At 32.9% G+C, this 15,766-nt stretch overlaps 1 protein-coding gene across 2 annotated transcripts; it reads left to right on the forward strand.

Annotated features, from left to right (window-relative positions):
* Positions 1 to 24: 24 nt before the first annotated feature.
* On the forward strand, positions 25 to 10,180 carry LOC144963131 (ceramide-1-phosphate transfer protein-like). 2 transcript variants are annotated; one of them, XM_078896799.1, is made up of 2 exons: positions 25 to 127; positions 4,275 to 10,180. In XM_078896799.1, exon 2 carries the CDS (start codon positions 4,316 to 4,318, stop codon positions 4,958 to 4,960), a length of 645 nt encoding a protein of 214 aa, XP_078752925.1. In that variant the 5' UTR covers positions 25 to 127; positions 4,275 to 4,315; the 3' UTR covers positions 4,961 to 10,180. The 2 variants fall into 2 exon arrangements, with proteins under 2 accessions (XP_078752925.1, XP_078752926.1); XM_078896800.1 differs by having other exon boundaries at positions 120 to 244.
* The last annotated feature ends 5,586 nt before the right edge of the window (positions 10,181 to 15,766 follow it).

Raw genomic sequence — 15,766 nt, forward strand, 5'->3', positions numbered from 1 at the left:
TAGGTTACATAAAAACTTGGCTTGTTTGTTTACCTTTTTAGTGGTTTACATAATCGGAACGAAACCCGTGTCAATCGTCATCTATTTATGAAACTGGAACCTATTTGGTGGTCACATTCATAGCGAGGTGATTTTTTTTTTTTTTTGGTTCTCATAACTTGTCTTCCCCTCAGAATTATAAGAAGACTCATCAGTTAATTATACCACATAGTACTTAAAGTCAAGTAAACAGAGATTAATCAAAGTAAGTCTTCGACTTTCACTAGAGACCTTACTTAAGTTCCAGTTCCACGAAGTAGGTATAATGGGAAAATAATTAGATTTGCAGTGATTCAGTGTGATATGAAATTGAATCGTAGCGATGCGCTTCAAAATAACGTTCCGTAAAATGAATGTATATCTCAAACCAGCTAAATAAATTTCTTGGCCCACGTCTGTGTGAGATTTTGAAACGAAGTGACTAGATTTCACAGAGCGACACCTAACATAAATGGTGTCTAGAGATATCGCTCCATGAGACACTTAAACTTAATTAAATTAACTTAACTTAAAGGAAAACAACTGCATGTATTTTTTCTCTCTTCTCTGCTATTATGTAACTGTCATTTAATATAGATATGTTTAAAATTGTATTAATGGACATGACAAATTATGTCTCCACAAGTCAAGTGGGTCTGTGGCATAGAGTGGTTAAGCTGTTTGACTCAGAACTGGAAGATCCTGGGTTCAAATCCCAATTGGGATAACCTTTATTTTCAGTCATATTATTTTTATTACTTCTGTTAATGATATATTTTCAAAAACTTATTTTTATCATTTTACTTTATTTTTAAAATGTTCATTTATTTATCATCGTTGTTATTCTTCTTTTCTTTTCTTTTCTTTTCATTTCTTTTCATTTAATTGTTCATTATCATCAGCATTCGTTTATCATACTCTATTATTATTATTATTATTATTATTATTATTATTATTATTATTATTATTATTATTATTATTATTATTATTATATATTATTATTTTTATAATCAGGGCGAACATTTCTGAGCGACATCTAGCACGACCAAGCAGGTACCACTAGATATCACACTAATAGATCACCCAATTCCTGCCATTTTGAAAAAGGACTTTTTTTTCGTAATTAGAAGGAAAGCCCTCATGATTAAAAAAAAAAAAATTGTAATTCTATTCAGACATAAGTGGGGTTTTAATTTTTTTCTTCTCATGTTTCTTTCCTTTTTGTTTTTTTAATAGGAGCACTTCTTTAAATTCATTTCTGTTTATTTTTCCGACCAATAAAGATACAGACAAAACAATTCTGCAAAAAAAAAAAAAAAACAAAAAAAAAAATAACTACACACTACACACGAACATTTACTGTAAATTTATTTTTTAAAGATCTCAGTGATACTTTCAGTTTTTAGGTTCACAAAATTCATGGATGTAAACCATCATTCTAATACTTAGCATACACGTGCCTGCTCTCTTATTTATACAAGCATAGACACACTCCCGCTACAATCACCACCACTACTACTATTACTACTACTACTACTACTACTACTACTACTACTACTACTACTACTACTACTACTACTACTACTACTACTATTACTACTATTCTACTACTATTACAACTGCTACAACAACAACTACTACTACTACTACTACTACTACTACTACTACTACTACTACTACTACTACTACTACTACTACTACGACTGCTACTACTACTATTCCTACAACAACAACAACTACTACAACCACTACTACTACTACTACGACTACTACTACCACTACTACTACTACTACCACTACTACTACTACTACTACTACTACTACTACTACTACTACTACTACTACTACTATACTACTTACTATACTACTATTTCTATATTTCTACTACTAATGATAAAAATGATAATAATAATAATAATAATAATGAATAATAATAATAATAATAATAATAATAATAATAATAATAATAATAATAATAATAATAATAATAATAATAATAATGATAATAATAATAATAATAGTAAGAAGAAGAACAATAATAATAATGATGATGATGATGATGATGGTGGTGGTAGTAATACTTGTAATAATTATCATGATGATAAAATGGTAATGATAATAATGATGATGGTGATATGATGATAATAGTAATAACAGAAAAAGTGATAATGATAACAACTATAATGATATTAAGCTAGTAGTTTGATTCCCTCTGTAGAAAATATTTGTTTTGTTTGTGAAATCTCCCTTAGAATCCTAAATAGGTCAACTTTGGATTAAACTGTTTATGAAAGAAGTCAATGTCCAAATATTATCTGTGTAGATAATATTAACATACAGATATGTGCCTATGCTATCCTGCCATATTGTGAAGTCAAAATCCTTGACCTTATTTCACTACTTTCATAGCATCCTGTTTGTCTCCATCTTCTTCCTTGCTTCCCTCTTTTTCTTTATTACTTCTTGAACCTCTTCATTCCACCACCATGTCTCTTTTCCAACTTTTCCTCTTCCTGAGCTGACTCCTAGCACTTCTTTGGCCACTTCACGGATTGTATCAGCAGTTCTTTTCCATTTCTTTGGGAAATCCATTCCTAGTCTTCCTTTCACTGTTGACCCTTGTAGCAAATATTTCTCTTTGCTCTTCCTTTTTTCGTTTCCACCATCATGTTTTTCTCTCACTTTGTTTCTCGTTAATCTTCCTTTTTCCAAATGCCACTTTCGCAATAACAATCTTATGTTGCGCTGCCACTCTCTCTCCCGGCAAACTGCCACAATCAGATACTTCCTTCAAATTTCTCCTCCAGCACAACAGGTAATCCACTTGTGTCTTTCTCACACCACTTGAATACATCACTCTGTACTCATCTTTCTTTCTAAAATATGTATTTAATATTGCCAGGTCCATCCTTGTTACAAATCTTACAATATCTTCACCTTCCTCATTTCTGCGGCCATACCCATACCTTCCCAACCATCTCTCCTCTCCAATATTGCTTTCTCCAGCGTTCCCATTCAAGTCCGCACTGATGAAAACTCTTTCTGATTTGTCGACATCACAAAGCATTAATTAGAAGAAATTATCAAAATTACCATCAGTGATTATAAAAATAGGGGCGGCGTGGCTCATCGGTACGTTCTTTGCTTCGTACCCGAAAGGTACAGAGTTCGATCACCCACTGCTGCACTATGTCATCTTGAGCAAGTCAACTCACCCTAGCCTGGGTTATTCCAGTTTCCCTTGGAAGGGTTAGAGACAAATTGAAGACAAATTTCCCCTATGGGATGAATAAGGGACTTTTATTTTTTTAATTTTATTTATAAATGTATATATAGTTGTAGTATATTAGTACATATACTTAGAATCAAAATAGGGTAAGTCTAAATGTTGTAGTTAGAATATCGAGGGCATTCGATTCTAACTGTGTTAGCAAGAGACAGGTTATTTTAATAAAAATCTTTAATAAATAGAGCGGGTTCTGCAATAACACTTGTCACATGTTTTTAGACCAGTTGACCATTCCTACCAAACAACAGGTTTGTGGTTAGCATCTGATGGTGACAAGGGTAGGGGTTAAATATTTTAAAAATTATTGCTGGCACAGTTGGAGTTGGACCGCAACCCTAACACTAACACAGACTATATCCGTAGTTTAACCTGGTTACTTTTACCCCATGCCTATTTATTTCATATTTATGAGACAAATTATAGGCGTAGAATCAAAGCTAATGTTTTTAGTTTTTGCATGTTAATGGTAGGAATAAAACTATCTATGTACATGCTCATTTTTGATAAAAAATTTTCTTCAAATTTTGAAAAGTAGCAAAAATCTCTAGGATTGAGTGAGTTAAGGTGTAAGGTGTACAGTCAGACAAATTGAAAAATACAAGAATATATCATCCTCGATTTTCAATCCTTCATTTTGGTTTTGAACCTTTGACCTTTTAGTAATAGAGTTATGCACCAATAAGTCAGAGGTTATTTTTTCCCTGTATTTGTTTATAGACTTCACAAATTAATGGATCTTTTTCGCCATTGGTACAGTTGTCAGTTTTTATCAGTGCCAACTTTATTGCTACACAAAGCATGATGCATCAATATTTTAACACTTCACCAATCTCTAACTATTACATCAAATTGAAAAAGTCACATCAGACACGTATATTCCATATAGTGAGGATTATATTTGTCATTGTAAATAAATTGTATGATTATTGACATGTTACCCTAACAATTAATTTTTTGTCTGTTTTAGATTGGAGTTGAACAAACATCCAGCAGACACAAGCAAAAAGAATGGATCCTGTCATTTCTGGAAAAAAGAAAGATTTTGATCTAGAAATTGTACTCCATTATTTTGAAAAGACTGTGTTAAATGACAAGACAATTTTACTCCAAAATTATCTCAATGCTTTTCATGAGTTATGCAGATTTTTCAAACTTATGGGACGCATTTTTGGTTTTGTAGGCAAGGATATTGAATCAAAAATCAAAGCAATTGAATTTCATATAAACAATGACAAAGTGAATTATCACAGCTTACAAAGTATGGTGGATCATGAAACAAGCATTGGCATGACTCACACCAAATACCCATATCCTTCAGGCTGTAGGACACTTCTCCGACTACATCATGCCCTTGAGTTCATCATTGCCTTTATGAAGAAAATCAAAGTGAGTGACACGGATGCGAAGATGTCTCAGATAGCCTGGGATGTTTATTGTGAGACTTTGTACAAACATCATCCCTGGTTCACCCGGAAGCTGTCAGCTGTTGCTGTGTATGCTCTTCCCTCCAAAAAATATGTGATCGAGGCCATGTGTAAACAGAACTATGAAGAGGTGATGAAATTGCTGGAAGTGGTTGGAAATGTTGGTCAAGATGTTTATGATGCGATACAAGAGGTTCTTCAAACAAATGATTTGCTTGTTATTCCATGAGGATTCAATGTATGATTTACACACTCAAATTTTTTACCAAGCAGAGTACTTGTGTTATTTGTATTATTCCACCCCTCTCATTGGAAAACCCTATCATTTCTTGGTAAATACATAATCATTGAATAATGCTTTGAATACGTTGAATAAAAATTTTATTCAACGATTGCAGAATATTTGGCACATTTTATTGGTGTGAAATTAGATGTAAAAGACAGCTGATTGTCAATTAAAATTAATATTTTGGTGCGCTTGAATACAAATCCACCGTTTTTATTTTTGGGTCAAATTGTCATTCAAGCAGAAGGAGAAAGATACTAATAGAAGAACCAATTTCATAACTTTTTGGTTACAAAATATCTAATAATCTTACTTGGAGGGGTGTGTTATTGTGTTATTGGGCACAATAAAAATAACTCGTTTAATAAATACAAAGAGATGAAAGAATTGTATATTATACAATGACTTCACCAGCAAGCGAAATTTCCTATTTGAATTTTGTTTAGTTTTGTCTTCCTCTCAATTAATTTTGGTACCTTGTATTTCAATGTGCTTTGAAAAAAAAAAGTTTTTGTAGCCCTTCAGCATCACCGGGCCCATGGAGCCGGAATTTAACCTGGTTTCTGTCATGAGATATGATGATAGTCTATCACAAAGTACTTTCCACAAGATCTTACGGACCCAGCTACCCAATCACTTCTAGGTGAATAAGGGGGTCATAAAAAATATCTCGACTTCAACCAGGTTTGATCTTGGTCCCTTTGTATGTGAAGTGAGTATTTTACCAATTGAGCTATCAGGATGACCTTTTTGTTTTTTTTTATTTTGTTTATTTTGTTTCAGAACACAAATTGACTTAATTTAGTTGCTCAAAGTTTTGTTTAAAGGAATTGAATTCCAAACTGCTAGTTTGTTTTGTTTAAGCAATTCCTTTCAATAGAAGTCATAGTTCCTGTTCACTTACATTCCAATTTATGAATACAAAATATTTAATTATTGTTTCCAAGACAATCTGTCCAATCCAAATAAGATTTTTTCAGTTGATATAGACCTGTAAACTGTCCAACAATATTGCAACAATCTTTTTACCCTTTCATCGTCATTTTGCAGTTATTATAAGTGTAATGACTAGAAATAAAGTGCCTTCATGATCCATGACAAAATTTTTGGACAGTCTAATTGGCTGCCCTGTTGTACAACCAGTTGCTTGTACACATTCATGGACATTCATGATATGTACATACACACATGCATAAAACTATAATGTCATTTATACTGCCATGTTTGTGTGATTAATATAATAATGATAATGCCAATGCTTGTTGTAAAGTTGGTGATAAGCGAGGATTGTAGAAAATAATAAAATTCGCTCACAGGTCATTCCACTGATGATAGTGATATACATTCTCTTGAATCATATTTTTTTAATTGTATTTATTGATGGCTTTAATTTTATGAACTTTGATTTTTGTATCTAGGGATTGGTATGTATATTGAATTTTTATTTTTGATTCGTCCAAAGAATCTGCCATATTTTTAAAAAAATTATTATTTCAAAGCTTCTTCTTTTGTAAAAAGTTTTATTTTTTTATGTCATTTACAATGTAATGTTTAGTCTTATTTTAATACCACACATCATCATCGTCATCAACATTATTATCATCATTGTTGTCAACATCAACATCATTGTCACCACCACGATCATTATCATCGTTATCATTGTCATCAACATTATCGTCATCATCATCAACATCATTATTAGTCTTGTTTATAAAAACTGCTGATGCCTTTGATATTGGATACCTGGGTGGGATCTTTTGACCGTCTATCCCTCTATATTTCTTCTTTCGGGTTGCTTTCTTTCTTTGTCTTGAAATGAGATACTTGATTTTGCACTGGCCAGAGTCCTTGTCTCAAGAGGGAAACTGTCACAAAGTATAACAACAGTTTTTGTGAGATGATATTTCTTTTCCCTGTTAATCATCTCTCTATTGCATAGGTCCTACTCTTATTAAAGTTTTGTTGTGGGATAAATAATGATATGTATAGATTTGAGAGTATCTTAAGTTGGATTCTATGCTTATGCCTGGATGAGACTTTTAGGTGATCATGATCTCAAATTAAGTAAACTGATGGTACGCTCTTGGAATTTACATCTGTTCCCTATTTGAACCAGCCCTCTCTCTCTTACCTTTCCTTGGCTGCTTTTAAAAATCTAGAATTCTTTGACTCTCATTTACTTCCCTTTTACTGGTGCTGATTTGACCTTAATGTGTCGTTAATGTCATGAAAACCCATTAAAACAGATTGGATACTATGCCCTTGTCCAAAATGTTCAATAAAGATATTTGATTCATCACTTCAAAATAGTATTGTGTCAGGGAAATTATCAAAGTAAACCGATAAGGAAGCAAGCACTAGTGTGCGATTAAAAATCTGAAAAGTTGAGTTTGAAATTGCCAGGTAATAATAATAATAATAATAATAATAATAATAATAATAATAATAATAATAATAATAATATAATAATAATAATAATAATAATAATAATAATAATAATAATAGATTGTGCTTAAAGAGCACATATTCCCGTCGGAGGGCTCTTTGCGCTTTACAATAAAATCTCTTGAATAAAAAGAAACATGAAAACATGACATACAAATATTAGCGACAGGTATATACATATATGCAAGTAAATATATATATTATAAAAATACAATGAAAAATGTGTCACATGTAAAGTAAAGGGACATAAAAAGCATAAAGAGAGTACAAGAAAAAAATAATCCAGAAAAAAAAAAAGATTTGCTTCAACTGGGGATCAAACCTCAGATCTCCATAGTTGAGGCTGGTTGTTTTTGTTGTTGTTGTTGTTTTTGTTTATTCATTTTTTATTTTTCAGCATTGGGCCACATATGTGATCCAATGTCTTGAAACGGTATCTATGTCTTCGGATGGTTAAGAAAGCAATGAAAATGAAAGGAATTGTATTTATTCTCCACCTTGATGAAAAGTAATTAACTCCAAGTTTCATGTTTGTGGCTTTACAAATTCTCTCACCTACTTTATCCCGACGTATTATTACTGTTTTAGATCATAGGCCGTGATAGGCCACATATGTGATAGATTACACTTAATTTTATGTTTACAAATTGTACCATAATATATAACCGGTTGATGAAAATAGAGAATCCCTTACACATTGGCGGTGAGGATTATGGATTGTCTCCACATTACAAATGTCCAGTTGTCTTTCATGGTTGATGCCAGATTGGATTTATTAATTTATTGATTTGTGTTTCAATGTAGGTTTTTATAAAGATATTCTTTTTAATTCTCTACCTTATCAATTTGTGATAATATATAATATACAATATATGCTGCTTTATGGTAGGACATATTCAGACCTGCTAGTGTATTCCTCTTAGTGGAATCCTGTGCTTGTGTCTGGATGAGACTTTTATGTGAACTCAAGTTAAGTATACTGTTAGTGTGCTCTTGGAATCTACATCTGTTCCCTGTTTGAACCATTCCCACTGTCTTACTTTTTCTCGTCTGCTTTTAATTGTAAATCTAGAGTTTTTTGACTGTTCCGATTTCTTCTTTTTACTGGTTCTGAAATGACCTAAATGAATGTGTGGCAAATGCCATTAAAAAAACAACTTCAGATGTGTAGGTCCCTGGTTCGAGTCCCACTCTTGGCAGCGCAATGTTAAATCCTTGGAAACTCATACTCTCTCACTCTACTCGGTTGTAAAAGAGTATCTGGCTGCTAATGGCATTGTCTTTGTCAAAGAAATGATAATATCACTTTACTGGTGTGCTGTTTGCTCTTTCATGCTAAGTGTTGTTGTTGGCTTGGGACCCTTGTAAAGTGCATCTTTTTAAATACTCAATATAAATATTTATATATAATCTGAGCTCTCTCTCTCTCTCTCTCTCTCTCTCTCTCTCTCTCTCTCTCTCTCTCTCTCTCTCTCTCTCTCTCTCTCCCTCCCTCCCTCTCTCCCCTCCTTTTAAAAAAAGTTTCTTTGCTGTATCTGAAATTGTACCCAAATATGATTTTATTGTATATTTGACAATCAGAAAACCGTCAGTTCCTGATATTTTATTTGGAAAACCATTTTATTGATTCCCTACTTTTTTCTTACATTTCTTATATTTTATTTCCCATTATCCCAATTCACGTCGTCACTCACAAAATTCGATATTTTTTCTTCCATTTTCCATTATAATTATATTGTTATTACGTTCAATCTTTTCAATAATGATGTTACAGTGTTGTAAAATCTTCGTACAATTTTACGTTACATTCTATGTCCTAGTGACAAACTAAGGAGCAGGTACTGGTGTAACATAGTTTGAATGGTAATCTGGAGGTCTAAATTCCAGTTGAGGTAGACTGATTTGTTGGGATATTTTTTCTTTTGTATTTTTCTCTCAGCTTTGTCTGGCATTGTTCTATACACATGATCTCATATTTTTATGTCTTGTGTATTCTGCGCGGTTTGAAGGTAGCCATTGGTCTTTGATTCATAACAAGATCAAAACTAGGTCAGAGGGTTCATCTTCAACCCTCTGAAGCTCATAGCCTGACACTGACCAAAACAATATGCCACAAGGTGATGACAGCTTAAAGAAATCAAATCATGAGTGTATTCATTAGTACAACTAATGGAATATTATTTTCCTTGAACACCAACAACTCATTTTTCACTTTATTGACTGTCAACTTGTATTGTGATGCAAATTTATGGACGTGTCAGGCTATGGATTGAGCCTACATTCGGCGCTTCCACCAATTTGCCCTTTGGAGAGGGTTATTGTACACGTTCTCTATCTTAATTAATTTTAAAGACTTTTAATTTTATGGCCTCTCCAGTGTAGAGCAGTGTAGTCAAGAAATTACACAATCAGTGGACAGGCTGTATGTATGCTGTTCCATCACCAGAAGATTTAACAAAATGCAACGCTTTTATAGCGTCGTGTTTATTGTGCCAAAGCACGTTATACTTAATCTATGCAATCCTATTTTAAAAATTTGCCAATTACGGTACTGGTTTTTGTAGATATTTTTAAAAGAAATGCAATTATGTGACTATGAATTTTAAATGTTTTTATGAATTTCCATTGCTATGACTTAGCGAAGGCTGTGAACTTTGAATAAGAAATTGACAGTATTGTGCTTGATGGATTATAAATTAATAAATTTTATATTTCTGATGAAGGTATGTTTTCTTCAATCATTTAAATCCTGTTTGTCAAGCGCATCCTGGGTCGGGTTCCCGACCTCCCATATTGGGCAGGGAGGTACTTACCGTGTCTTCTATCCCCCTATATCTATTTTCCAACTTACTTTCTGTCCTTGTCTTGGAATGAGATTACTTGGTTTTGTCCTGGCCCTGGCTGGATGCCCTTGCTGAGAGGGAGACAGTGAAATGTATAGATAATTTTGGGGGATATTTTTTCCTTGTAAACCATCTCTCTGTTACGCACTGTATGATGTTTTGTTACAAGTTATATATGATTTGTAAATATTTGAGTGTATTCCTCTTAGTAGGGGCCTGTGCTTGTGTGTTTTAGGTGATCTCAAACTAAGTGCTTTGATAGTGTGCTCTTGGAATCTACACCTGTCTCCTATTTGAACCAATTCCCCTTTGTCTTATTTTTTCTTAGGTGCTTTAATTGTAATTCTAGAACTTTTTACTATCCCATTTTCTTCCTTTTTACTGGCGCTGATATGACCTAAATGTGTTGCAATCGCCATAAAACCCTTATAAACAAACAAACAACCAAGCACATCAAGAAAAGTTAATCCATGGAAATGAGCTGTAGTTTTGTTCAATTTTATCCTCTTGGCAGGGCTGCATTCCTGTGCTAGAAGAGAGGTTTAGCGGATCATGCATATCACGCATCACATATCTATCACATGATTATTCACATTTTAATTATACTACATTAAAAAAATGCTGCCATGCATTTTTTTCCTTGGATGTCTCAATGTAAACATTTCAATGACCATATAAAAATGGCATAGGGGCACAATTTAATGCATAATGAGGATGACCATGTGATAAATACGTGATGCGTGGTACATTGATCTGCTAAACCTGTCTGGTGTCTGATTAAGACTTCTGATTATCTCAGGGTAGACAGAGACTAATTGATAAATTACTTTTCATCCTTCTTTGGGCCAGTTCCCTTTATCTTACATTGGTCTTTGTAAGTGCAGACAGCCTCCAAACCTTTTCCCTGGGTGGGGATCCTGACCTCCCATAGTGGGCAGGGAGGTACATGCTGTGTCTTCTATCCCCCCCATACCTGTTTTCCAATTGTTTCCTGTCATTGTCTTGGAATGGGATTACTTGGTTTTGTCCTGACCGTGGCCAGAGTTCCTTGGCTGGGAGGGAAACAGTCGAATGTATAGTTATAGTTTTGGGAGATAATATTATTTTCCTTGTAAATCATCTCTCTGTTATGCATTGTATTATGTTTAGTTTACATAGTATATTATATGATATGTAAACATTTGAGTGTATTCCTCTTAGTTCGGACCTGTGCTTGGGTCTGGCTGAGACTTTTAGGTGATCTCAGACTAAGTACTTTGGCGGTGTGCTCTTGGAATCTACACCTGATCCCTATTTGAACCAATTCCCCTTTGTCTCACCTTTTCTTTTGTGTTTTAATTGTAATTCTAGAACTTTTTACTATCCCATTTTCTTCCTTTTTACTGGCGCTGATATGACCTTAATGTGTTGCAAGCGCCGTAAAATCCTTAAAAACATTTTAAAAAACAAAAAACAAACCTTTTCCCTATCATTTGACTCTTGACTGGTACTGAAATGGACTTGCGTCACAAATTTTGATTTGAAATCAAAAGTATATTTTGTCTCCCACTTCCTCAATTCAGTATTATGTCGGGATGTGCCAGATTTAAAAACATTGAAATAAAATTGAAAACGATTCTGTGTACAAAATTGGAGACTTGAGTTGTCTGAGAAATGACATTCATTCCTCTCACTGGGACAGAGTGATTCCAATAAATTGTCATGATCCATTTTCACTATCTGGTTCACACTGACATTATACCGTTTTGAGACGGTTGGTCAAGTTATATGAAAAATCAAAATTCAATAACAAACATCATGGCAAACGATATTTTATTTAAAATATTAAAATATTTGGAAAGCTTCTGGTAAAGTTTATATCATGATATACAGACATCATTCAATTTCAAGCAATAAATATATTAAAACTATCTTTCTGAGGAAAGGAGAGAAACACAGACCCTGCAAGTTTAAGTAGATGCCTCTTTCAGAAAGATATAAATAAAATAACAGCAACGGCTATGCTAATATTGACTCTTGACTTCCTCAACCCTAAGACCAACTATCTTGGTGCACACAAACCTCCATCCAATACAAACCCCAATATCAGGTATGGACTTTTCCATTAGAATAATCTACATAAGACTCACATTATCTGTATCTGTATGGTTTGCGCTGAATAAATCAATGGTCTGGTTGTATTTCAGCGGCGTCCTCATTGGGCCCGGCCATTATATAGTTCTTAAGAAAGGTGAACCATATTTCTTCATTAAAAGACATTCATACTTAAATGTCTTTGTTTGATCCAAAGACTGTTGAATGAAATCTGATTTTAAAAGGCGTGCCATGTAAGAAATTCTAATGAATTTGGCTGTGGTTACTTTTATCAGTTTTTAAATTTTACATGGTAGTGGTAGTTGGATAAATTTATGTACATGCCAATTTTCTTTTAGATTGAGCACTTAAGTATATATGTATATTTAGTCATTGAAATTATGAAAAGTACCAAAAATTTCCAAGGTGAGCGGACAACACAGAGGTAGAAGATTAGGGTTGAGTGAGTAAAACAAAACAGAGAGTAGAGACCACTGAATGGAACTGACAACGAATCTACTTCAGAATGGACATATCATTCCTAGTGATGGCAACAGCTGTCAATTCATAAAACAAAACAACAACAACAACAAAAAAGGAACGTAAATAACACACAACAGCTTCAGCTTCAACAATGATGATAATAATAACAATACTACTACTACTACTACTACTACTACTACTACTACTACTACTACTACTGCTACTACTGCTACCACTACTAACACTGCTACTACTACTACTACTACTACTACTACTACTACTACTTATACTACTACTGCTACTACTACTTATACTACTACTATTGCTGCTAATAAAAATAATAATAATATAATAATAATAATAATAATAATAATAATATAATAATATAATAATAATAATAATAATAATAATAATAATAATAATAATAATAATAATAATAATAATAATAATAATAATAATAATAATAATAATAATAATAATAATATAATAATAATAATAATAATAAGAAGAAGAAGAAGAAGAAGAAGAAGAATGAATATGATGATGATGATAATAATAAATACATTTGGAACACCTTGAATAGGAACCCTTTACCCTTTCAGCCAAGTAAATTCTGAACAAAAATTACATAATATGACATTATCTCATGAGACGAGGAGAAGGTATTTGTTTATTGAAGCTGCTGTATGCATTTTTGTTTCGTTTGATTTAATGGTCAAAAGATTCCACCGGTTCAGCCCAGTTTCCTCTATTATTATAACATATAGATAGTTCGAAGATAACGTCACTCAGGTCTTTGTTATTGTTTTTTGCCATCCGCGTTTATGAGTAATGCTCACTGAACTGTATAAACCTGACTATAAACGTTCATGGATACACACAGTTTTGTGTGTTGGTCCGTTATACTTCCGGATGGCAATGTTATGAGCTTCTAAGCCAAGCGCATACTATCTATAGCTGATTTATTGGTTACTTCAAATCACGGTGGGTTGTTTCAATAATAAAGATAAATTGTTATACTGTTAAAACCGAGAAACCGGCATGTGTTTGACTCCTATTGATATAAATTATACTCACGTGAATAAGCAAAACAAAACAAAACAAAAAAAAAACCCAACAAATTATAGCTATCCGTTAAAGGCACTTGTATGAGTATTTATAACAATCATGTTTTGATTTTATCATAAAGGAGACTTGATAACAAAACAAATTTCAAATTGAAGTGTACAATTTATCATCAGTTGATCAATGTGATTTCATGACTGGTACTCTCATATAACAAATAATATTAATACAGTCACGGCTGGTCTCAATTCCTCACAATTCAGTATTTTAACAAGAGATTCGTCACTTTCAATTTTTCATTTTTAAATGGTTACAATGCATTCCTAAAAATTAAAAAAAAAAAAACAATAAAAATTACGCTCTGCTGTCGCTTGGGCATTCACTGAAGGAATAAAGATAATCCATCATACAATTGTCTGATATCAACTGGAATCACCCATGTTGTCCAAAGTGAGCAAATGGGGGGGGGGGGGGGGGGGGTTTAATAAATAATTTTGTCCCAAGGAAAAGAACGAAAGGGCTTGAACCCAGGACCTTCCAGGTCACAGTGCAATGCCTTAACCACTCTGCATTTTTAAACGTTATGTAAAATCTTAACTTCAAAAATGTGGCAATCTTCGCAGAACAGTATTATGTCTTGGCAAACCTGATGCTTTGAATTTACCTATTCTTAAGATTAAATTATTTAAAAATTGGTCCAAATTAACGTCTTCGTTGGGGAGAAAGAGTTTCTTTAACTTCCAAACACTTAAATGTGACCCATCACCTCAAACCAGTATATGTCAGGGTGATTTAGACTATAACAAATTTATTTCATTGTCCAAAATATGAAACTTGGGTCAATTATTTATTTTTCATGGAGGGCAATAGACAAAGTAGCATCATATGGCAAAACTGAAATCTCACATTTCTGGTCATCTATACAAAAAAAAAAAAACTCCCACATTTTTAAAACTTGATTCACACCAACAATACATACTGTTTTGAGACGAATGGTCACAAATCAACCAGTTAATTCTGACAGAAAACTGTTTCGAGGTGATGTGTTACAAATATTAAAATGTATTAAATTAAGTTGGCTACCACTTTTTTGAGCCTGTCCTCTTACTTTTCCCTTGCACTTAAATAACCCATGTGTTTTTCAAACGCTGTTAACCTTTAAAAACAAACAACCAATTCGTCTGAATAATATATATATATTTATATATTTTAAAAATATTTACCACAATGTTGGAGTCAGTCTACATCGATGTTTCAGGCCTTTTAGCCATCGTCAGGAATGTGTGTTACATGAGTTTGGTTTGTTGTCTGTTGTTGTTAGTTCAAATTAGAAATGTAGAACAAACAACAACAGACAACAAACCAAACTCATGTAACACACAGTCCTGATGATGGCTAAAAGGCCTGAAACATCGATGTAGACTGACTCCAACATTGTGGTAAATATTAAAATAATAATTCGCTCCATTGCTACATGGCGAGCACTATCCGTACCATATTTGTATCAAACACGATTCAATATATATTTATATAAATATGATTTTTTACATGCATGAGTCCAGCAATGACTGTCGTCATTACAATCAATAACTTGTTTTGGTTGAATACTCACTTTATTTCTGATATCATTATCAAACCAATGATAAATAGTTTAAAAAATCTAACTCACAGTCACAAATGTTTGATACATGGAGGGCAAAAAAATAAGATTGTCTGAGGTGATATCAATATTGAGCTATAAATGATATAACATTATTACATGGACAAGGTTGTAAACAAACACAACTACATATTTTCCCAATATATTAACAAACCACAATTATTTCATCAACTTAATTTG

The sequence above is a fragment of the Berghia stephanieae genome, chromosome 1, assembly GCF_034508935.2.
Source record: "Berghia stephanieae isolate SIO BIC M18660-M18661 chromosome 1, UCSD_Bste_1.3, whole genome shotgun sequence".
NCBI lineage: Eukaryota > Metazoa > Mollusca > Gastropoda > Nudibranchia > Aeolidiidae > Berghia > Berghia stephanieae.